Raw genomic sequence first — 25,294 nt, forward strand, 5'->3', positions numbered from 1 at the left:
TCTGAATCAAGTAAAGCATCCTTAGGCTCACTTTCTCTTTCTCCCCTCAGTAAGAAGTTGTAAGAAGAAGTTAGACACAAGTAGATAACTTGAAAAACTGAAAATGACTTTATTCTTTTGGGCAGGTCTGGGTCTTCATTTTCATTGTTCTATAAACTCAGAATATTTGGAATGTTTTGTGAACACCTGGTCACAGCTCAGCTCAGTGAAGGAGAATCAAGGCAACATTCAACAGTGCAGAAAAAAAGTTAATATTTGAATCTGGAAATGCCCATAAGGGGAGGAGCGGTGGCCTTAGTATGGGGCTTTTGCTTTTCTTTTGGGGGTGGATTAACTTTGTGAATGAATCTTTTAGAAGGAACAGAAGATTTAGTCAGTCAGTCAGCCAACATTTGGGTGCTTACTATTTGCCAAGTATTGCACTACAAAGACTAATAAGTGTGCCAATCCGTAACGAACATTCTACCACAATTATTGTGATTCCTATCTTCTTAAAAATAGCTCTCCTCTCCTGAACTGGTGATAGGGTTGTGATAGGAGGGGCTAAAAAACCACACAAACAAAACCTACACAATTTTTTACCTCCATCACCAGTTTTTGCCACTCTGGAAAACAATGTCTGTTTATGGGGAACCCGTAATTACTCTTAGAAGCTTCGACTGAAAGAGTGTTTTCGCCAAGATGGAATTTCCTAGATACTGTTTCTCCTTGCCCTAGGACAGGTTTACAATGCTTGTCATACTGGTATTTCAAGGTAACAGCAGACTTGCTCTCAAGTAAGATTGCTTGTTTTGTCACACAGGGCTTTCTATAAGGACTGTTTGATTCTGCCACTGATGCAAGTGAAAGGGTCAGCCAATCATTTACCAAACAAATGTTGTCTCTTAGTCAGTAGCAGTGTTAGCTTATAATATATACTCCAAAGGATTCCCTAGAAGCATCTGGCAAGTACTTAAAATTGTTCATTGGGTAGAACCAAATCTGTAGACAGTGTGGGACTTATTCACTGATTTATTTTAAAAATTCATGACATTTAATAAGTGACTACTATGTGTGGTACAGTGCTCAAAGATAAATAAGAAATGGGACTTACAATCTAGGATAATAAGATTTGGGGGTCAAGCTCATTCTTTAGGAAAGTATGGTGCAGAGTAGATTTCATGCATGGCAGAGTTAAGAGGATTAGAGTAGTGGAGTTTTAAAATTTTATTTTAAGAGTAAATCTGTTTTCCCAGGCAACCAAACTCTCACTGTCTCAAAGGAAAGTCTGTGACATCTACACTTACCTTTGGCTCCAACATGTTAGGCATGGACACACCTCTGTCCATTCTCATTCCAGGTACATGGCCATCAGGGAGAGTCTACATCAGACACAGAGGCATAAGATGACACACAGAGATGGAAACAGATGCAAGGCCATGGTGAGAACAGAAGAGAGTTTTACCTCTACAATTCCCTTTCTCACTTAAAATCTTACTGCCAGTCTACACAAATGAAATCTTAGCTGCCATTAAAAAAAAGTGACTATGTCTCTTCCATTTTCCTGCTCATACACCAACCAATGTTATCCCAAAGATCCTGTCTTTAAGTAAAAATATCTTCTTTCAAGGAATGGAGTCTAATTCTCTTTATTAAAAATGTATCGACATGTTCTAGACTACCTATAAGAGGAGCCAGAAACCATCTCATGCTTTCATGAGATTCACACCCCTATCAACCTCCTGTCAATCAACATTTATTGACCTGCAAGGTATCAGACCTGTGAATACAGACTTCATATGACCTTATATTTAGAGTTGAAAAAGGCATATGAAGTCATTGAGTTAAACTCTCTAGTTTTACAAATTAGAAAACTGAGGCTCAGAGCAGTTAAGTGCCTTGCCTAAGGACATAGTTAATGTGTCTATAGTGGGATTTTCACCAGATCCTCCTGACTTCAAGTTCAGTGCTCTGTTCAGAACACAACACTGCCCTTTCACACAGAATGACCAAAGAGCAGAAGAGTAGGACTGGGAGGGACCTCAGAAAGCATCTCATCCAATCCTCTGAGCTCCAGAGAAAGGGGGTATGGCTTGCTTAAAGGCACATATGTGGTTAGCAGTAGAACTGGGTAACTCTTCTGCCTTGTACTCTACATAGGATAACAAACCATGCTATTGGTACAATACGAGGACGACTTGGCCTAGGATTCTGATGTCACATTCCCTTCCACTTTGTCTATTTGTATCTCATATCTATTTTAGAAGGTTTGGGTTCTAAGAATAAGCAGTGTCATGAAAGCAAACTGCTCCTGGATAGTACAATTCAAGGGTTTCTTTTGTGGGCTAAAGAATGAAGTATTTCTAGGTTTACAGATAGATATGAATGGAGAAAGGCTGGAAACTTATAGGATAACAGGGGCCACAGAATACAAAAAAAGCGAGCGCCTTCTGAACTTTTTTTTTGTTGGGACCTGGCAATGGAGGGAAGGCTCAGCGACCTCAGGCTCAGATGTCAAATGTTATCACTAGAAGAAAAACATATAGGGATGGATACTCGTGGTGTGCACAGTTTAGCACTAGAGGGGGCTTCCCAAAGGAAGCCTCACTTTCTCTTTCTACTTCACTTTCTCTGATACATGACTTATTACTAAGATGCACTGTGGCATTAGATACAACTATCTTTTGCCAATACAGACTGAAGATTAGGCTCAAACATGCAGATAAATAGAAAATAACATCTCATTAACAAAGGACCATTTCACAATTGGATAGGAGGATGGCTGGGGTATTTATGTTGTCACAGTGGAAGAAAAAGCACCATATACCTGGAAATCTGGAAAAGAAAAGGAAATATCATAAGAATAAGAACATAAAAATGTGAACTAGTCAACAGAACAAACACATTTCAATTTAAATTTCAACAAATTTGTTTTCACCACCTGCTACTATTAGCATTTCTCTGGGACTTCTTCAGTATTAACTTCACTAGCTCACAAAGAGATACACATATGTTACTATCATTATGCTACCTAATTCTTGCTTTTATAATCTGTCATAAGTAGAAAACACTTCAATACACACACACAATGTAATTACACATACGACGTGTATTATTTCAAAGACAAACTAAATAACCATAGATTTATTCCTTATGCCCCCAACTAAATTCTAAATTAATATTTAATTTTCTTTCTCAATCAACTTATTACGAAAATAAATTGTTTTGTAATGTAAGACATACATGATTACATATATGCATATGTATTATGTATATATATAAAAATATATTTTGAACTTGTCCTATGATTTCATTCATATGAAAAACTCCTGATGGGGAATCTCCCTCTACCAATGTAGATAGCACTTAATCTGCAACTTATAGTCTTAGAGAGGTATGTGAGTCCCTAAGAAATTCACAGACCAGTCCAGAGTCTCATAGTGGATGTCAAAAATAAGACTTGAACTCAAGTCTTCTTGACTCCAAAGCCAGCTCACTATGTACTATACCATACAATGTCATACTGCCTATTTATGGAACAAAAAAATTTCTCTGTAATAGAATGTTGTATGCCAATCACTATTTCCCATGGGAAAAACCATGAATGATGGCTATTCACAGACACCAGAAAGTACTGATATTGGAAGGCTTACCTCGAACCCCACCACTGACATCACCATAGCTATTGTACTGGGCAAAATCTGTAGAAACCGGCTGCAACAGGGGGAAATGCATATGTGAGACAATATGTCATGGTAACATGTCAGAGAAAGGGGTAAAAAAGAGAGAAGGGATATTAAATTCAAAAGAATATCTCACAAACTAAGACCATCTTCATTTTTTCTGTCTTACCGTCCCAACACTTTGAAATCTTATTGACTCTAATAAGAGATTTAATCACGCTGTTAAGAGGTTTTGTCAATGAATAGCTCTCGGTCACAAGGAAAAATACATTTTTCTACTTAGTTTCACAATTGGAACTGTTTAACATCTATGCTTTGTTCATGTCAGAAGAATATAATAACATGACTTTTTATTTCTCTGTTCAGTGCTTGCTTTCTAATTATAAAAATATTTGCAAGAAAAATGTTTGATCTCTTCTCTTTACATAGAACTTCTTGTGGAAGTCTAATGTCATTTTCTTTTCTTTTCTTTTCTTTTCTCAGTAATGAGATTTCTCTAGGTCTTAAATTCAAAGGAGATACACTATACATTCATGACAATAGCAACTTAAAAATCACTTTATGTAATGGTTTTAACAATGAAAATGAAGACCATCCCAAAAAAGGAAGGTGAACACCAATGGATGGTAATGACCAGTCTCATCATTTTGGAGAACAGATGATTCCAGCCAATCCCGATTCTTAGTCTAGAGGGAGGGACCAGAGGTGTGGAATGTTGCCTAGGCTATCAGATACAGTCACACTGTCAAGCGGTTTTGCTTTTTTTTGTTGCCACAAGGGAAGGCTCAATGTGTATATATTGGTATTTATGGGAAAGTAGCATAAGAAAGGTATAAAAACAAAAGATATTAATAACATTTTAAAATTATTTCCCACCACTCACAAAGTTAACATGCATTCAAATAATACTACATAACAATTTTAACTAAAATTTAAGAAGGGTAAGATTGTTTTATCTTTGTCTCCCCAGAACCTATTAGAGAGTGTTGACATAGTAGGTGCTCAATAAATGACTGTTGAATTGAACTGAACTGATTACCAACCTTCAAGACAAGGAATATTAAGGTTATCTCTGGAGGACTAGAGAAATCTTACTTACCCGGTGAAGACCATTTCTTCCATAACCAGGGAGGGAGGAGGTTTTAGATGAAGCATGAGGAGCTAAATAGGAGGAAAAAACCAAGAAGAAAAGTTTTAGACAATTGAAAAGTTTTTCAGATTAAAAAAAAAATCTAGAAAGTTTCAAACAAGATTTCTGAGCATGGAAATAAATGACATTTGGACCAATAAACAACCAAACAGAACTCTACTTGTTTAATGCACAGAGAGGGCTAACAGTGAAATCTCTGAGTTAGGAGGAAGAGAGGTACTCATACCTCACTGGAGGAGTAGGACTCTTGGCTAAGGTCCTCCTCCTATAAGGATTCCTGTCAAGTTGCTTGGAAATCTATCTCATCAGTCCCCAAGTGCTACTGGTCAATCATGATACGCCACTTTGGAAGCGCTAATCTGGAGCATATTCATCTGTTGATTCATTCATTCATTTATGAAAACCGTCATCACTTATTTGCCAAAAATTAACGACAAATAATTCAACATTTGGAGAAACACATAAAAGATGATAGAATTAGAAAGAAATGTACTTTTCTTCTTAGGGAAGAGACATAGTTAGATTTGTGCAGACTACAAATGTCTGCTAAATAGTTTGACTGCAAAGGTCAGGTGTTATACACTTCAGGGCAGAGGTGTTAGTTGATGTCCTGCAAGAGCAAAAACTTAAGGGAAAGTGACATATAAAACCACAAGTGCTTTATTATTTTTGCTATAAGAGATGGGAGCAGATCAGAGCCTCTTAACCTGAGCCTTAAAAAATGACTTAAAATATGTTGCTAATTATTTCAATAATAGGTTTCTTTTGTAATCACCTTATTTTATTTTATGTTGAGGAGTCCATAGGTTTTACCAGATCTGAAGGAGTCCATGACACAAAAGGGGAGAGAACCCCTGGTCTTTTTAAGCAGGTACCATCAAAGATGCGTTTTGTTACCCAGGGATTCTGGTGTCCAGTTCAAGAGTGGTGCTAACATGACTAACGTGGAAACATGTTTTGTATGACTGTACATGTATAACCTTCATCAAACTGTTTTGCCTTCTCAACGAGGGGGAGGGAGGGAGATAATTTGGAACTAAATTTTTTAAAAATCAAATATGAATTGTTTTTACATATAATTGGGGGAAAATGCTAAATAAAATAAAATAAAAGAGTGTTGCTAATCAATCTCTGGAGAGATTGTGGCTTTAAGTACTTCCTAAAAATAAAGATGCTAATCCTCATGAAGTAATTTACTTATTGAACTGAGAATACATCTGACACACCTTGATGGGCATACTATTTCCAACGGTATTAAAACTGTGTCTTACGATTCTTTAGTGCGCCAATTTGTGATTTTGTTTATTTAGTTACATGCGCTGATGTCTTATCCTCTTAGTCTATAAACTCCATGAAGGCAGGGAACAAGACTCTGCAGTTCTCCTATGTTACTAAATTGTGATGCTCTACGTGAAACACTTACTAAGAGTTTGCTGAATGAATGAATAGCGGAAAGGCAGAGTGGATAGTGCATAGAAGGCTGAATTTGGAATCAGGAAGACCTGGGATCAAATCCTGCCACTGCCACTGTGAGACATTTAATCTCTCTGATCCTCTGGTAACTAACTCTATAATACTTATCTTTATTGGCGAAGGAAGTTATCATGCTAGTGAAATCACAGATTCTTACCATGCTGACATAATGAAAAATGTTTATTACATCAGTCTCTTCTTTATAGGCTCTGTGGGCCACACATGGCTGCTTTCAGTGTGGTGACTGCCACCATCCTTTCCACCTCCCATGAAGGTGGCTGCTGTACCAAAATTACAGATAGTTATGCCTCTGTGGTCGTATGATAGCAGATTCTTTAAAAGTGCATTTTTTTAAAACCACTGACGTAGTCTATCAGTAAATATATTTTGAACAGGATTGTAGCTGGATAATGGACTGGGACCTAGAACTGAACTGGAGGAGGATATTTGGCATTTGGAAAAATGTGAAGCTCTTTCAATAATACCCAAGCTACTCCCTACTATAAGATCCCATCTTTTCTTTTTAAAACCTCAGTATGATCCTGAAGTGTTGATGTTATAAAGGTTGTGATAACAGAACATCAAAATTTTAGAATAATCACAATTACATGAGCCACAGAGGGCAACAGAAACTCCCACTGTGAGTGTAAATAGGTTGTAGCATGTTCCCAATTATGATGTGTGAGAAAAGTCAGAATCAAGTAGAAAAGAAGGTAGGCTAATCATGTAGCAAAAGTGAGAAATGGAAAATCTGTCAGTCAGTCAACAAGTGGCTTCTATACGTGAGGCACTGTGCTAAGTGCTGGGGATACAAAAAAAAAGGCAAAAGATAGTCCCTGCCCTTGAAGAGCTCCCAGTATAATGGGAGAGACAATGTATAGATAACTACATACACACAAGCTATATATGAGATAAATAGGAAATAATTAATAGAGGGAAGATACTAGAATACAGATAGATTGAGTCAGAGAACAATAGAAAATAAGGTTGCCCTGATACACACAAAACTTTAAAAGAATAAAACAGTCTCTAGTATGTTGGGTAGATAGTCAGAAGCTTTGTGGAGAGAAGTGGACAAAAAATATATGGAATAAGATATTAAGGATTTGTGATTTGTAAGATCATGGTGAGTACTCACAATAAAGAGATAACAGATCTATAGATGCACTCAGGTAAGGTAAAAATCAGTAATTTTTTAGTATTATTTCATATTTTATATATTAATTATATAATAACATATGATAATATTATAACAATATAATATAATAATATAAATATATATTTATAATATTATATATTATATTTTAGTAATTACTAAACCAGTAATCAGAAGATCTGCAATCCATGAGTTGACATTTATTAGCTTTGTGAACTGAGACACATCACCTAACCTCTCTGAATCCTTATCCCTAAAATGAAGAGGTAGCAACGTCCCAGGGAACTCTGTTTGGTCTTGTGAGGTTAACATATCTATAAGTTACTTGGATAAAGGCATAGATAACATGCTTATCAGATATGCAGATGCCACAAAGCTAGGAGGCAATTACCTCACTCAGTGGATGACACAGTTGGGATCCAAAAGGATCTCAAGTTTCAAATTATGAACTTAATCTAAAAAAGATTAAATATAACAGGGATAAAAGTGTTCTAAGGTCACGGAATAGCACAAGGAAAGTTATGGAAAAGAAAGATGCAGGACTGGTTCAAGGGACAGAAAATAATCTGGTTTGACTGGATTTTTAGAATGAATGGAGAGCAGTCAAATTAGATAAGGCTGAAAAGGTAGGTTGGGTTCATCAAACACTGACCTGTTTTGAATGACTTCTTTCTTGCTTATCTAATCTGTTCTACTCAAAAACTTTTCCGTTTGTTTTTCTAAACTAGTACCAAAATTTTTTGATGAACATTGCCGTATATTTTAAACTCTGGTAAAGCTATGCCCCCTTCATATGTTCTTTTCTCTTTATTTTCCTTGGGATTCACGACCATTTACTTGCCCAAATGAATTTATTGTTTTGCCTAGTTCCTCCACCACCACCACCACCACCACCATCATCATCATCATCAATTGTTACCCATCACATAGTAATCTAAGGGTTGCCAAGTGCTTTAGATATGTTCTCTCATTTGATCCTCATCAGAGTGAGACATAGGTGACATTATTATCCTCATTTCACAGATGAGGAAAAGGAGTCTAAAAGAGGTTAAGTTACTTGTCTGGAGCCACATGCTTGTCAGTTGGAATTTGAACTCAGGTTTTCCTGATTCCAAGTCCAATACTATCCACAGCAGTCAGTCAGTCAACAAATATTTGTTAAGTGCCTACTATGTGCCAAGCACTAGGGATACAAAAAAAGGCAAAAGACAGTTACTGCTCTGAAGAAACTTACAGTCAAATGGTAGAGACAGCATATAAACAATAATGTGTACACCAACTACATAGAGAACAAACTGGAGATACTCCATAGAGGAAAGGCAATAGAAGGGTGATCAGAAAAGACGTCCTATAGAAGGTGAGGCATTAGCTAGGACTCGAAGGAGACCAGAGAATACAGAGGAAGAAATGAGAAGAGGGAGAGGAGCATTCCAGGCAGGGAGTTAGCAAGAGATAATGCCTAGAGTCAGGAGATGTAATTTCTTTTTTGAAGAGCAGCAAGGAAGCTAGTGTTACTGGACTGCAGATGATGTTGGGAGGTGTAAAGTGTAAGAAGACTGAAAAGGTGGGGGATGGGGCAGATTATGAAGGGCTTTGAATGCCAAGCAGAGGACTTTATATATGATGCTGGAGGAAAAAGGGAGCCAGTGGCATTTACTGGGTATGAGGAGGTGACAGGGTTAGACGAGTTTTAGGAAGATCACTTTGACAGCCGAGTAAAAGATCAAAGGGAGTAGGGAGAGACTTGTGGCAATGAAACTAGCTAGCAGGCTATGGTAATAGTCCAGGTGTGAGTGGGAGTGGCCTCCACCTGGGAGGAAGCAATGTGAAAAAGAGAATGAGACAGTTACGAGTTGAAGATAATGCATGAAATATCCTCTTGGTAATCTGGCATAGCAAAAGATATTTTATGCATTTTGTAGTTATTCTGAACAGAATACCTCTAATCATTGTTTCTTTTTGGTTTTTGTCAGCAGTCAGTCAACAAACACTTATTAAGCACCTGTGTGGCAATGCACTAAGTGTTGGAGAGGCAAAAAGTCCTTGCCTTCAAGGAGCTCACAATCTAATGGAGGAGATAACAAGCAAACAAATATGTAAAAAAAGGGCTATGTATGGAAAAATATCAATAACATGATATATATTGTTGATTTATTTTGTATACTAAAGCTAAGGATTGTTTCAATTTTTTTCCTGAATTTGGGGGGTTTTCTAAGTATAGTATCACACTACCAGCAAATAGGAATAATTTTGTCTTCTCTTTGAATATTCCTTTAATGTGTTTCTATAACTGTGGAATAACAGTAGGTAAAGGGGACATCCTTGTTTCAACCCTATTTATACTGACCAAGTTTTTAGGAATTCTGCATTCCAAATAATGCTAGATATCGTATATGTAAATATATATTTCACACATATTCTTTGGACTAGCAGTGGTTGTTGAAGCCATGGAACCAGATGAGATTACCAAGGCAGAGAATGTAAGAATGCAGAGACAAGAGGACCTAGAACCATCTCTTCTGAAATAGCTATTATGAGAACTCATGAAAAGAAGGAAAAGACAACAGTTGCAGAAAGGATAAAGTTATAGGGAGAAAATCCAATGTGATTCCTTAAAAGACAAGGGAATAGAAAGTACCTAGAAGGAAGCCATGGCTAACAATGATAAATACTGTCATAAACAAGACAAGAAAATTATTAAGTTTTAATAGCTTAAAATGCATGAAGACTTTGGGGACATTTTGTGTAGTGCAAGTAGATATAAATATATACAGACATTTCTCACATTATGTAAATTCACATAACGTGAATTTATATAAAGAATTCCGAAAGAAATCCACATACCAAAATAAAAAAACCCACCTATTCAAATAATAGAGAATTCAAATAGTAGGGAGAGAGAGAGAAAAGTCAGGATGCCATTATCAACTTTCAATTTCTTTGTACTTCCAGAGTAGGAGAGTGAATGTAAGATGAAAGCATGTGAGTAATCATGGCTGGATTTGGGGGAAAACAGATAACATGAATGGAAGAGTGAAAAAGAAGAGAGAAGATAGAAAAAGAGAGCAACATTTTTTCTTCATGAAATTTCCCCTACACCTGCCTGAGGTGGCTCCTGATTTCTGAGGACTTCTTGATTCCAGTTTGTTCCCATTAAAGATCCAAACTCTGCCATTCTGGTGATTTTCTTGAGTGTAACATGGATTATGTCTGCCTTGTTGGTGTGTGACCTGTCCATTTCAACAGCTCAGTAGGAGGAATCAAGGAATCACTTGCTGAATTACTCAGAATCAACTTAGCCTTGAAAAGCAATGAAGGCAAGAACACTGAATGTAAGAATTGGTTAGGAGTACAAACATAAGGAAACAGATGAAAGAACAGAACAACTGGTGAAAAGCAAAGTCATTGCGGGACTCAAATGAATGGACCTCACCAAGGAGAAAGAATTCATGTAGTCTACATCTTTCTGTCCCAGAGAAACTACTGGTTTATCAAATGGTAAGGTTATGTTGTATTAGGTGAAAGACAAGATATATTCATATGGACCCAAAGCCCAATTTATAGGAGTCTACGGAAGTGCTACTTACATGAATTAAGTGGTGAATCATAGCGACTGGCTGAATGTGAAGTCCTTTCCCGGCTCTCCTTTTCCATTTCTTCCTTCAGTATCAATTGCCCCAGACCTGAGTTGAGCTATTTGTACAGAATGGAAAAATAAATGTGAATGAAACCTGAAGGTGTTTTCTATTGAACTGTAGTGACTTCTCAGGACATTTATAAAAGACTTTAATGAAAGCAATAAGGCAGCCTTCCAGATGACAAACCTTCAACAGCTGCTCTTCTTGAAGTTGTCGGCGTCTCTGAAGCTCCTCCTCATCCTCCTCACGGCCACCTGATCTGCGCCTCATATCTGTTCCTATTTCCATAGTAAAGAGAACTTCTTATATAAGTCCTGCCACAAGAAAGAATCCTAAAGGACTAGTTCACTTATCTTCAGTAAGTTAGTAATAGTGACAAAATTGGCATGTTCTTTAAATTGCATTCCTGAACCAGCCAGGGAAAAATCTACCCCCTCCAAGCTGCTCTGGTCACCTCCAATGTACACACACAATTGAACTAAGTCACTAGGTTTCAAATAATTCATTTACTTACAGATAGTATTTCAGACAAGTGCCTAACCAATTTTTACTGGGCTTTTGCTCAACTTTCTATGTGAGTACAGGCTATTATGCCAGAAGAGTAGGGATTTCAGTCTCCCACCAAGTGATATAGATGACTGGAATTTGCTTTGTTCTTGTTGTCAGAAGGGTCTAAGCAGCCACACTTTAAGTCAACTATAGGAAGTTTCTGTTTAGGAATCCATATTGTCAATTGTCGTAAACCAATATTTAATGGTCTGAAATACTTCTCTCTTCCTGAATATATTCACTCACAATATAGTCATTACATAAAACTTATTCTTATTACATTGTCTAAATTTTTATTTTTGAAAAGTCCTGGCTTAAAAGGTAACATATGGTATTTCTCCACTATTGACACTTTCTTTTTATTGACTCTTTGAAAAACAGACATAAAGGAGTTTCCCTATAACTGAAAATAAAATTCTAGTCTGTGTGAGGGCCACAGAATTATGCATCCACTGCCATAGTATGGCATGCCGTGTTCAGTTTTCCTAGTCTTTTAGGAGTGAATTTCTCTGAAAGGTTGGAAGACTGGGTTAAGTTTCTCTGAAACCTTTGGAAGAATCTGTGAAAGGAAACAGAAGATGCTAGTAATCTAATCAAAATTAACTTTGACTAATGAATAGTCTTGGTTCTTTATACTCTGGTTAATGAATTAAAAGCTTTTTAAGAAGCTTTAAATCACTTTCTACCCTCCAAATTAAAAAAAAAATTTTCTTGAGACATTTAGCCAGTTGAAAATAAGTACGATGAACTTCCAAGGTATTTCCTGAAGACATATGATTTGTTGGAATAAGTTAAAGACTGGCCTTGACTGGCCATTAAGCATGGCTAGCACTGAGGTGGGGTTTGGTAATTTACACTAAAGAGATAAAAATCTAAAGATGGAACGAGATAATCTCAACTCAATTTTATAGGACATTTTTGGATAATAAAAAAGCGATGTTTATTCTTTCTTTCTTTATTTACTAGCCTCCTTATGGTAGGAGATGCCACTGGATTCTTAAAGGCCAGGTCAGCAGATCACAAAACTTTGGAAGTCCTAGAAGTTGGATGGGTGTTGAGTAGGAAGGCTGTAACATAGGCTAGATCTACTGTCTATGGATTAGCACAACCTCAAACAGCTAGGATGCTGGCCTCTGGGTGATGAAGTTTTTTGTATATTACATTTTATGAAGACTTTAGAATAAGTTGGGAAGGCAGGTTTTGCCTTGTATAGGAAGAACTCCTATTAATAAAATCATGGATCTATGGAAGCAATGAAGAATTGGCCAAGCAGATTTCCCTTGGACTCCAAAAAGAATGCATTCTCCACTGCATCCTATTGTCTCCTCGATCATTCCTACACGTTTAAATAATAATCACTGCACAATCTTTTTAAAAGACTCCTCATAAAAGTAAAAAGAATATGATGATGAAAATCAGATACCTTCATAATGGACCATTGAAAGATTTGGATGATGATGATGATAACACATTTAAGTGATGCTTGAAGGTTTGTAAAGTTCTGCATATTTTTTTTATTTGAATCTCACCACACCCCTATGAAGCAGATGCTACTGTTGTCTGTCTTTTACAGATGAGAAAACTGAGGCTTAGAGGGATTTGCCAAAGGTCATAAAGCTAGCATCTGAGGAACAATTTGAACTCAGATCTTCTTTTCTCCAAATCCAGCACTCTGTGCAATGGATGACTGCAGAAATTTTGAAAGAGAAATTTCAATCACACATGATCATAGCTGACACCCCAATTTTGAATACCAGGCCTTTCAGTTTGTTAGCACCTATTAAGCCAACTGTGTAGACACAAAGGTACAGATACAAACATATTTTGACTAAATTCAAATACAATGAATGGAATAGCTAAAAGGTGACCTCACGGAAGAAAAAGTATGGAATTGGTGATAATGCAGGTGAAGGCATGCAACCAACATTACTTATATTGGGATGCTTTCTGAACATCAATGAACTGTGCCATGGTCTTTCATGGTACTACAGAAAAGGATCTATTCCAAATATCAAACAAATGCTTGGGTGCTAAAATGAAAAAGCAAAACAGAGCGAGAGAATTTATATAGGAAGAAGTCACTTATGAAAGGGCTCAACCAATTTTTCTAAGCAAGAGTTATATACAATAACAATGCATATTGTTATCTGGGGCTATGTCATAGATGAGATAGTATTATAATAAAATCTTTGTAGTAGTTCCAATAAATAACTGCTTGGGTAGGGTCCAATGTGGATAAACTTCTTACCAAATTCTGAGGAATGGACTAAATTATAACAGGTTTTAGTAATCTAGATAGAGAAATTTCAAATACTTTACATCTAAATTAATACCACATTGGTCTCTATTTTTGTCCTTTATTTTCTTTTTTTGCATTTTCCTCACAAAGTTTTCCAACATGCTAAATTTTCTCATACGTTACTATGAATTACTAGCACCCTTAGAACCTTGCCCATTTGACTTAGTTGCTTCATTTGCATACCTACGGCAGCAAGTGAGGGGGGACCTGGCCAGTGGTCCGTCTCAATCTTTGGTATCTCGTTGGGGTCTGGAGCATGGGCTGCTGGGAACTTGGAGGACCTGATGATATCCTCTGAAGACTTGCTCTGTGCTGCCAAGGCAGCTGGATCTAGAGGGCAACCAGGGGGAACTTAGCTATTGATTTAAAACACTTGTGGTATAATCTCACAGCAATGGAGTCCCTGGTCCCTTGGTCAAAATTTTAGCTCTACATGAGTCCAATTACCATTAGCATCAGCTGCATTTTCATTGCCACTTAGAGGTTACCAGAGTCAATTAGATTAATCTTTCTTATTTCTAGTGTCAAGTTCAGGGGCTCAGTCTCACCCCATATTTAATTAGAACAGTTTCATGTTAGAGGGATTAGTGATAAAAGGGGATAAGAGAGACACATCAAGCAGACTTTTGACTCCCTGATAGGTAAGGAAATTATCAGCATGCTTATTTGCTTTGGACCTTTGGATAACAAACTACAAATGGATTAGTGCTGTTGCATTCATTTTGCATTATTATATTCATGGAAACTGCTTTCTTAAACCCCAGTGGGGGAGGGAGGGAAGGAACTAAACAGAAATGAGGGAATCAATTGTCAGTTTTGTAGGAAATTGTATTTAGCAATGTAATATGTGTCTGCCATATCTATTAACCATTTTCATTCAAAATTTGGCACATACAAATGAGTCATTCAATTGTAAATGAATGGAGGCCAAACTGGATGTAAATATTATATTCATATTTCTTTTCTCTGTATTATACTTAGCTGAAAGCAAGAGTTAGGTCTAAAAGTAAATCCAGGTACAAGTTACAAATCAAAGATTAAAAGGACACAGATTATAAAGCTAAGTAATTCAGTATGCTAAACCTCAGCTGTCTTTTCTAAGGTGTTTATAAGTAAATTGGACCTGCTATAATACTAATTTGTTTTAAAAATAAGGTTTTCAAGTAACAGAATTTTAGAATGAGAAAGACACCTGGAAGATCATCTAGTCCAATTGTCTCATTATACATAGGAGTAAATAGATTGAGAGGTTAAGTGACTCAAAAATCATACATCTAATGAATGACAGAGCCAAGGCAAACTAGGAGATAACTCTCTGGAACTCCAGGTCAGTATCATTTCTGATAAACCAAGTTGTTCTTGATTAATCTGTATCAAGCTAAAGATAAAATCTTCATGTTTAAAGTCATTTTAATAGAAAGATACCAACACTGTTTCTTTTTTGTAAATAATGTGATACTATTTAAACTTCTTAAATTTAAATTATGTTTTAAATTAAGTGCAAGAAGAGATGTTACTATATGCAAAAGTATATAAATTGATATCCCAGATTCTGGGAAAAATTTTTTTTTAGGGAAATAAAAACATGGCTTTGAACAGTACTTACGGATTAGATTTGGTGAAATCAGTGGTTAAACATTCACAAGTTAATGAGAGGGTGGGAAGACACATTAAAACCATAAAAAACAAACAAAAATAATGTTAAGAAACTTAAAATGCAAGCATATCATGTAAAACTTAAAAAAAGAACAAACTGAAAGAACCTCAAGCCATTTGAATTTTTTTTTTTGCTTTTCCCCCTCCAACTTTGATGTATAGTTTCTTTCTTGAACATTTTAAACCATATTTTTCATTGTGAGTTGTGATGCTTCTTTGCCAATTCATTCCAAAGGCAGTTTTTAAGTTTCCAGGAATAATGTATTTTTTTTCTAAATATTCCTAATAAATCAAGCACATCCTTGAAGGTAGCCTTTGTTTTCTATCTGTTCATAAAGACATAAGGATGACATAGCCCTTTAACAGATCCAATAATTATGGAAGAAAATGGAATTTACACAGTATGATGACATTCCTTCATCTCAAAAATACTAATTTCTTTGCAAAAGGAAGAGAACAAGTTTAACAAAAGCTTATGTTCATTACTTATCAAGTAGTAGTCAATTTTTTTTCTCTGCTCCAAAACCAAAGAATTCCACAATCTTAAAGGTAGAAGGGACCTAAGAGTTAAAGATTAGACTAGACTAGTCATCTAGTCCAACTAACTAGGTGGGGAAATTGAGATCTAAAGAGATGAAGATACTCAAGATCATACCACTAGTAAGTGGCCAAGTTGGGATCATAACCCTACCCAACACTTTGAGTCCAGCACGTCCTACTAAACCACATTAACTCCAAAGCTTACTAGGTTCCTAAAGAGAGAGATAGAAGAGGCTAAATGAAGTGGGCAGTTGACTTTGATTTACCTGAAGAGACTTTGTCTCATTTGCTTTCATTTGTTTTGCTGGCCTAATTAGGTTCAAGCTCTTCAAAGTTATTGGGGTTATATATGCTTTCTAAGCAATTAGTCTAGTTAGGAAGTCTGCATGCAATATAGGTCATATAGTAAAATTCTTATCTTTACTACAAAGAGAAAGAAAATTGGTTTTTTTGTTTCCTGGATTCAGTTTAATAAGACTTTGTGATCTAGGTTCGATCGGGTGCTTCTATGATACAATCTTATCATAATGAATTCACTTCCTCTAGATAATCAACTTTTTATGGCACATGCATAAAATTTGTACCTCCAGGGCCCACAATAAAATACTGTATCTTTGATTTACTCTATGTATGTCTGGAAACCCCTTCCACTGGATGATGTCATTTTGTTAAAAGAAGCCCTGGCTAAGCACTTCAGTGAACAGCAAAGACGTGAATTTGAGTTGACTTCCCTATTTAAGGGTTATGAGAAGGAAAAGCAGGTTTACCATGTTGTTTGTAGATGGGTGGTTTTCGGTATATGTTGATTCCTTGATCTGTGGAATGAAAAAGCAAAGATGCGTGAGTACGGAGACTAGTTCAGTTATGCGATAAGAAAAAATAAAATGAATGTTAAGCCAGTGTGAAGAATCTTGAACAAAAAAAGACCAGAACGTTTTCTTTTGTATTACAAAGAGTTAGTTTATTTGAAGGAAAAAACACAAAAATGAGTGAATTATCAGGAATGGGAAATGAAATTCTTTGTAATACATCTTACAATAAATATGCTGATGTAGATGTGAGCCATTTAATATATATATGTATATATATATAGATGTGTGTATATATATATGTTTCATTAAGAATGTTATAAAAATTGAGAAAAATGAAAACAAAGGAGACATTTTGATGGTGTGAAAGACAGAACTATTTTGGAGATTTAAAAAACCTCCTCAAATTGCTGCTGTCTGGAAATTGAGCTTCCGGTAGATACCGGGGTCCAATTTATCTTTTAATTAATGAGCTGAACTGAGTGTGAAGCAATGCAGTGAAATTAGAAATCACAGAAAATGCTTTCTACTCTAAAAACAGTCAGACGTTTTCATGGGATGCTCAATCTAATCCTAATTTGTGAGGGACAGTAACTGCCTACTTATTGCTAATTAAGACCCTTCTGGTAGCAATACATCTGGCAAAATCTCAAAATACATTTTTCCCCTCAAGTCTCAAGGAATTGAATCTTCATGCAGCATTAAGAGATTAAAAGTTACAAATATAAATTGATTCTCAAAGTTAACTGAAATTTATAATGACAGAAGATTACAACCATTTTATCTAGATCTGTGATTTCATCCATGTAAGATACCCTCAACAAGGAAAGACCTTCTAGCAATGTAGACTGGAAACTACTTAACAATTTATAATTTTAGAGAATTGCATGGGGGTACTAAGAAGTTAAATTATTTGGCCCAAGGTCATAAAGTCAATATGACTCAGTTGGGCCTTGAACTCAAATCACCCTAACTCTGAGATCAGCTCTCTATCCTTTATGTTACTGATACCTCAATCTAAAACCCTATGACAAACTAAACCTTAGAGATATTTCGAGGTATCACAGGATTTAGAGTGAGAAGAGACCTTAGAGATCTAGTTCGGCACCTTCATTTTACACATGAGAAAACAGGCCCAGAAAAGGAAAATGACTTGCTGAAAGTCATGTTAAGTTGTAATTGGTGGAGCTAGGACTCAAATCCAGGTCCTCTAATTCTAAATCCTGTAACCTTGAGTTTCACTGCAATTTCTTGACTTAACGAGAAAAAAAAAATCATTAGTTTGCCAATTGTTAACTAAGATTAAAATAATGGGTAATTTATTAAAGTAATTTTCGGTAGACAGGAGAGGTCAAAAATATGATAAGATGGAGAATTTTATCTTTATTATCAATTAAAGCATACCACAGCTTGAACTCTATGATTAAACTATGGTTGGCAAACTTTGCTTGATTCTGTATCCCTTTTAGGGCTGAATCAATTCCAACATTAAACCAAAGAATTTTATTCTCCTATAAAACACTGACTTTTCTTTTCCTACCTCTTGCTAGAGAACAATCATTTGCGTAGATGCAGTGAATGCTTACAAACACCCAAGCAAAGCCTCCAGCCCTAAGTCTGAAAGACAAGGCTTCTTGGTGGGCTACTATGCAGACATATTGCCACAAACAACTAATTTCATGTCATGAAAATGACAATTTATCTGGTGTCACATCTTTAGGATGGGAAATTAAAAGTCTGTGGGATAACGCTTACAACTGAGACAGAGGGAATTGCTTTGGGATATAAAAGTGAGATCCCTGAAACTATGTAAATTCAACACTGATGACAGTAAAAAAGCTTCACCTGCCATGTGTACCAAATTATACCATGAACTAATACCTAGAAATAATTAATATATAACATGAGATATTTTCCTTTTGAGTCACCACAGCTATAACTTCAGTATCACCACCCCCCACAGAAAATCATAAAAAAACCCCAAACAAAAGCAAAACCAAAAACAACCCCTTAATATCACCCTACATTTCATGTATAAAACTGTTTTAATGATCCTTTAGAACAGAACCTGCAATTTAGGCATGTCAACTGTATGCATCCCAATAAAAGAGCATGACGTAATGGAGACGAGACAAAGGTTTTACAAGGCTACATTCTACACTGTGACGGGACACCAAGACACATACAGTGTCAGCTCCTACCTGGAACATGGAAATGTTTAGGGGCCTGAGCGTAAGTTGGAGTTAGAGGGCGGCTGTCTGGCCGATAAGGGAGAGGGGAGTTCCGGCCGCTGGATGGCTCATTGCCTCCAATGAGAAGAATGGAGAAAACAAAATGAGAGAAGGGAGAGTGACAAAAGGGGAGGGGGACAGCAAGCATAAGAAAAATTCAAAACAACAAACTGAAAGGAGATAAACTAAAGAGAAAAAAAAAGGAAAGAAAACCAAATAAGTTATCAATTTTGCTAGCACAGGTGATTTCAAGTTTAGTATTCAGAGAGAGGGAAATTCATGTTCAAGGGAGAGCTGAGTTAAAGGCAGCTGGCAACAAGATGCTTCATTCCGATGGCATGCGATTGGATGCTGTAAGCGAGCAGCGTACTGGTTAGATGGTCAATATAAGAAAGAGAAATGGGAAGTTTCTTGCTCATGATTTAGAATCAAGGTTAAAACAGTTAAGGTTCAAGCATATAAGGTTTAAGTACTGATTTTGCAAACTCAAATACAACCATTTCCAAGCATGTAGGCAGATGTTGGCAATCAGAGCATGTTTATCTAAACCAAAGACTAGGTCTGGTAGAAAACTTGTGTTGTTACCCAGTCCTTCCCCTTACCAATGCAATATGGTTTCTTGCATTATGATTCTTCTGTTTTCTAACTTTGAAGTGGACAAGATAGAATTCAATCTTTTTATATCTTTACCTTATTTGCTTCTACTTCCTTCTACCTTTCTCTTGAAAAGTTAGATTCCACTATGACCACCATTCATGGGAGACATAAAAACTTACTGACTTACTTAAGTTCACGGGAATCTCTTTGGGGGCTGTCTAAAATGGGGGCTTGTGGTCAATTGGAGGGTTCTAACTCACTTCTTTCTCTTTACCTTGAGTCCCTTACATGGCTTCTATTTTTACTGGCTGACATTTAAATGAGGAAACACCATTAGGAGTGTAAAGATTCTGTCAAGTTATTACAACGGTAACATTTAAAAATCATTTGTGTCTATATGGATACATATTTGCAAAATATTAGAGCATTACAACAAATTTCTTATATTATACTGCCTGATTTTAGATTGTATTGCCTAAAACCTCTAGTTTACTAGAAAAAAAAATGAAATTTTATTCTGAGTATGTAATTTTAGGCAATGAAAACATAGACTGATATAAAATAAGTAGCACATTATTACAAAGGTGAGTTTTGAATTTCCAAATGTAGCTCTGGGGGAATTCAACATGATAAATGACAAAACTGAAGTTACATTTGACACTGATATTTGCAGAATATTCCACCAAACTCCCAATATTTTATAAAGGCTAATTTACTGTTGCATGCATTAGGTTATAATCAGCTAATAGTTGAGAAATATGAAAACTGCTAGACAAATTGTTCCTAAATGAACCTCTATCATAGCCTAATACTTTGCCTTACAAGAATTAGCTCAAGATTTATCATCAGATAAAAATTATCATGAACTTAATAAAATTAGAGATAGATATGAGTTGGGAGAATATGGCTTACATGTTCTTAAGGAAGAAATATCTTAAATGAAATGATTTATTTACATTCTGCTTAATCAATGGCATAGCCATTTTTGAGTTTAGTAAATGTTCCTTAAATTCTTTTTAGCTCTTTTTAATTAATTAAATATATCTAGAGAGAAAATATCCACCAATGGAATCATTATCTATTTTTATATCTTATGCACTGTAGTAGATTACTTAACAGCTCTGAACCAGTACTTTCCCACTGAAAGAATGTTTTACCATGAACTGAAAATACTGGGTATTTTTCACAGGAAAGACAAGTGGAAATCATAAATCCTTGGATAATTCTTTGAAAAGAAAGCCTGGAAATTTCATTTCAAAAAAGTTATCTTGGTCAGTCAGTTACAGATTTTTACTTGGGAGATATCTCAGCAATATCTTGGCCCTTACCACTGCAGAATTCAACTACATTTACCTCATTGTGAACCTAATGTCATAGGATCAGGGAATTTAGAGTAGCAGGCAACTTGGAATTCATCTGGTTCAACACCTACTTCATTTTATGGCCAGAAGTCATAGCCTTCTGGGAAAAGTATGAAATATTACCAATTCAAGTCACAAAATGAGATTTGGAAAGAAGAATTCCATTTCTTTCTGGACTCAGTCTGTTATTTCATTGGGATAGAGAATTCACAGAGAAGAAACTCCTTCTACCAATATAGAACAACAGCTGTTCTACAAGTTAAAAGTCCTAAAAAGTTGTCTATAACACTGATGTGATTGGCCAGTTACTTGCCCAGGGTCACAAAACAAGCATGTGTTAAAAGCGGAACTGGAAGCTAGGTCTTCCTAGGACTCGAAGGTCAGCTTTCTACCTACTACACCAAGGTTCCTTCTTATGAATTTCTGTTCCAGAACATAGTAAGTGTTTAATAAGTGTTTATTGAACTTTGGTCATTGTTGATCATTATCACGACTATATCTAAAAAAGAAAGAATATTCAAACACTAAGCAAAATATGAAAGAAAAATTCATTAAAAGCCTTCTCTCATGTTTAGAATGCAAGGAGTCATCATTTCTCTAGCACGATTTAGGGATCACAGAGAGAAAATGCTGGAATTCTTACAAAAATCAACTATAATCCAATAGAATACTCTATAGAAGAGACAATGTCTCCTCTATTAGGCAAGTTCATTACTGAGTGAACTAGTTAATTAGTCTTCCTTGGAAGTGCTTCACAGACAAGAGGACCTCCCAGTCTCTAGAATGGTCCCTTGCTCAAAACACAAACATACCTCAACCTATCAAAGCAACATTTCACAAGTTTGCCAAAGCCTCCCACATGATCTTTTAATCTGCCAAGAAATTTGCAAATAGAATTCACATTCTTTTCCCTTCCTACCCCCTATCTGGGGAATCATTGTTCTCTCTGCTCTCTGATTGTAATCTAAGGCAGACAGAAGGTGCCAGAAGGGCTAATATCACAAAGGTGAGGAAGGCAACCATCCCAACTATGAGAGGAGGGGAATGGAAAGTCTACCTTTTCCCTCAAATCATTCCTTCACATGTTTGCCTCTACTCTTTTAACAGAGATTCATTTAACACAGCTTTTCATGGCACTATTTAGAGGCACATGTTAATTTATATTGATAATAATTACTGATGTCAGAAGCTTCTTGAAAGATGGCATTCTTACAGGAAAGAGAGAGCAAGCCGGTAGTTATTAGAACCCTGAAAGGGGAGTAGGAGCATGATTTGGGAAGTTGTAGATGGCAGACCACTTTCTACTTTCACATTTTGCCCTGAGCTGGCCCTGATTACCAGTAGAAATCAGAAAATTTAGTACTGATCAAGCCAAGTATGCTTTAGATGAAAGATTTATTGATTCATTGAATCACAGAGCTGCAAAGAACCTTGCAGAGCTAAGGAAAATGAAGCCCAGAGAAAACAGACTTAATCAAAGGCAGGGTAGCATAGTGGAGAGAGCTCTGGATTTGAAGTCAGAGATCACAGTTAAAATATGGCCTTAGGCATTTACTAGCTATGTGACTATGAGAAAATAGCTTAACTTCTCTGTACCTCAGTTTCTTCTTTTGTAAAAATGAAGACAATAAAGGCACCTGTATCAAGGAATGTTATGAGGACCCAAAGACGTAAAGCACTTAACCACTTTGCCAACTTTATAATAAAGTGAGTGCAGGCCACTGTTACCTAGGTCTCTTTTTGAATTCTTAGTTGTATCGGAAAATTGAGGCTAGCAGAAGTCTGAGTACTGGATAAGTCAAAGGGGATAGAGAAGACAATATAATGGTGTGACTATACTAAGAAGGGGTAACTGTAAAAGCTTATCATCAACATAAAGAATATAAAATAAATGTAAATTAAATCTCCAAGTAATCTCTATGAAGCCAGCTGTCCTCTTTCTAAGATAAACACCTTTTTTCTTAAGAAATGTGATCACATCTGCAACCCAATTCAACCACGGGACAATTTAAGTACACCAAAGGTTCGGGCTTGATTAACTAACAATATCTGACAAATGCTATGTCACTAGTCCTGAGCAAAGATGTTTGAGTATCTAAATATAACATTGTGAATTCAAACATATACTGTTATTTACAGGTTTTCTATTATTAAAATAATTTGTTCCTTACAGGAAAACATTCAGGAATGTGTATGTATATATATAAAGAAATACATTTGTAATCTGGTCATCCTAAATTGTTATTGATCCTAACTAAAGAGGCCAAGGACTAGTTAATAAGGGTGCACAAACATAATTTGTATCAGCTCTCTGTTTATAACTCTTTACCAATGGCTCCTTAAAATTTACAGAGTGGAGGAGAAAGAAAACCCTCTTATTCTTTCATTTTTAATGACGGAGGTGATCATTGTCGTTCATCTAGATCAACCCAAAGAGGGCTTTTTAAAGCTCTTAAACTTTAGGATATCTGAAATTCAAACTATGGTTTGGGAAATAAACCTGATTCATTCTTCAGTAAGTCTCTCTGTAGATAACAATTTTCAAAATGTTTTATCCCCATTTCTTTCCTCTGTTTGGTACTACCACCTCAGTTGTCTCATTTTGTAGCAGAAAAATAGTCTATTTTGTCTGTATTTCCATAGTGAGGGACAGCTGGGAAGAGAAGCCTGAGGCAGTGCTCAGATTTTAGACTCTAAATCTTCGTCCTGTGATTTCTTAGTTGCAATATTCAAAGGTGATGTCCCTGCTAATATGCTCCCAAGCCTCAAAAAGTATTAGGAGTTTCTAAAATTTCTTCAGGAAGTTCCAAGATTGCCAGGTGTTTGACTAAATCTCTAAAGAAAACAAACAACCAACTCCCTTCAGTATCACATTTGTGATAGAACAAGGAAAATCATTCCAAGACAGGCTGAAGAAACTTAATATATGGATGGCCCTGTTGGACCTAACTTTATTTGATTCATTCTACAATCTTCTTACATGCTTCAAGGTTATGGAAAATAGAGCTTTTTGCAATATTGTCAAGGGGAAGGAGGAGAAACCCATCAAACTGTACATAACCACCAAAAACAAAGTGAAAACGGGTTCCCTTCCAAACCTCTGGGGCATGCATGACAACTGAATGGCTTCCGTGGCACATACCAATGTAGAATGAAGCTGAAAAGAAGTTCAGGACAGAAGAAATCAAATATACCCAGGAATGAAATGAAATTTGGGGAGAAAATTGGGAGGGGGCAGGTGAGTAAGAACACACAGTGAATCTCATGTTGAGCTCCTCAGCTTTATTATTCATGCAATCAACTTGAGCTTAGTGTACTTTGGGGAACCCCTATGCCAGACATGCATCAGAGATGATGGAACTTGTGTGTCCAAAGGGATAATCTTACTTTGGCTTGGTAGAAAAGCTAAGACTTCACTTCTTGTCTTTGAATACTCCTAAAATACTAATCTCTTCCATTTTAAACTAAGATAATTTCCCAAATTCAACAAAATTGTCTCTAGGATTTAAAACAAATATTTAAATGAAGGACTACATGAAAACTTTAGAGATCATGGTCTCTTTTAAAAATCTCTCGAATATGTTTTTAAGGTGGACAAATATTCCATTCATGGAATATTTTCCAAGCATTAAAAACTCTCCTGGATGAACAGATGAACACTTTTCAGTAGAATCTGAGGATCATAGAATATCAGAAGGCAAAGACACGTATGAACTCATAGAATCCTGGGATCTATCAGGAGAAACAGTATTGAATGCTTTCAAATATCCAGTGCTACTGGAGTTCGAAGTAAACTCTAGAGGTAAAGTCACCTGCACCATAGGGAATATTATCATTTAGCTTGCTTGTCCCTAAGGACATTTCACTTTTAATATCAGTGGATATTATGTGGATGTTATATTTTTGACTTTAGAAAATATGTTAGCTACGTATGCACTAACTGGTACAAATAAGGCCCAAGTGAGAAGACATGAAGAAGGGGAATTTTTTATTTAACTTTTTAGTTGTAACTTATAGTTAATATATGAATAACTTAAGTTTGTATTCATATCATATGGTTACCAACCAACCTTGCCCTAATGCCTTTGTTGCGATTGTCTTCATTTGATTGTTTCTACCAATCATGAGTTCAAAGATTTGGAACCCAGATCCAAACAAAAGTATGAAGGCAAT

The 25,294-nt window shown here is 36.1% G+C and overlaps 1 protein-coding gene across 11 annotated transcripts in view; it reads right to left on the minus strand.

Annotated features, from left to right (window-relative positions):
- Positions 1 to 25,294, minus strand: part of ABLIM1 (actin binding LIM protein 1) — a 402,054-nt gene that overhangs the window by 7,774 nt on the left and 368,986 nt on the right. For 4 of the 11 annotated variants that reach the window (XR_011970213.1, XR_011970209.1, XR_011970210.1 and 1 more), the window contains 9 exons: positions 24,264 to 24,278; positions 19,134 to 19,238; positions 16,891 to 16,938; positions 14,111 to 14,257; positions 11,266 to 11,357; positions 11,029 to 11,134; positions 4,762 to 4,823; positions 3,633 to 3,693; positions 1,287 to 2,814 (listed from right to left, as the gene is read on the minus strand). Coding sequence is in view for 7 of the 11 variants with exons in the window: in XM_072623269.1 (XP_072479370.1) it covers positions 1,287 to 1,361; positions 2,807 to 2,814; positions 3,633 to 3,693; positions 4,762 to 4,823; positions 11,029 to 11,134; positions 11,266 to 11,357; positions 14,111 to 14,257; positions 16,891 to 16,938; positions 19,134 to 19,238 (704 nt within the window). In the remaining 4 variants the exon portion in view is untranslated. The remainder of the gene's footprint in view (positions 1 to 1,286; positions 2,815 to 3,632; positions 3,694 to 4,761; positions 4,824 to 11,028; positions 11,135 to 11,265; positions 11,358 to 14,110; positions 14,258 to 16,890; positions 16,939 to 19,133; positions 19,239 to 24,263; positions 24,279 to 25,294) is intronic. The other 7 variants (XM_072623291.1, XM_072623275.1, XM_072623263.1 and 4 more) reach the window with 6 other exon arrangements.

The sequence above is a fragment of the Notamacropus eugenii genome, chromosome 1 (genome assembly GCF_028372415.1).
Source record: "Notamacropus eugenii isolate mMacEug1 chromosome 1, mMacEug1.pri_v2, whole genome shotgun sequence".
Taxonomy (NCBI): Eukaryota; Metazoa; Chordata; class Mammalia; order Diprotodontia; family Macropodidae; genus Notamacropus; species Notamacropus eugenii.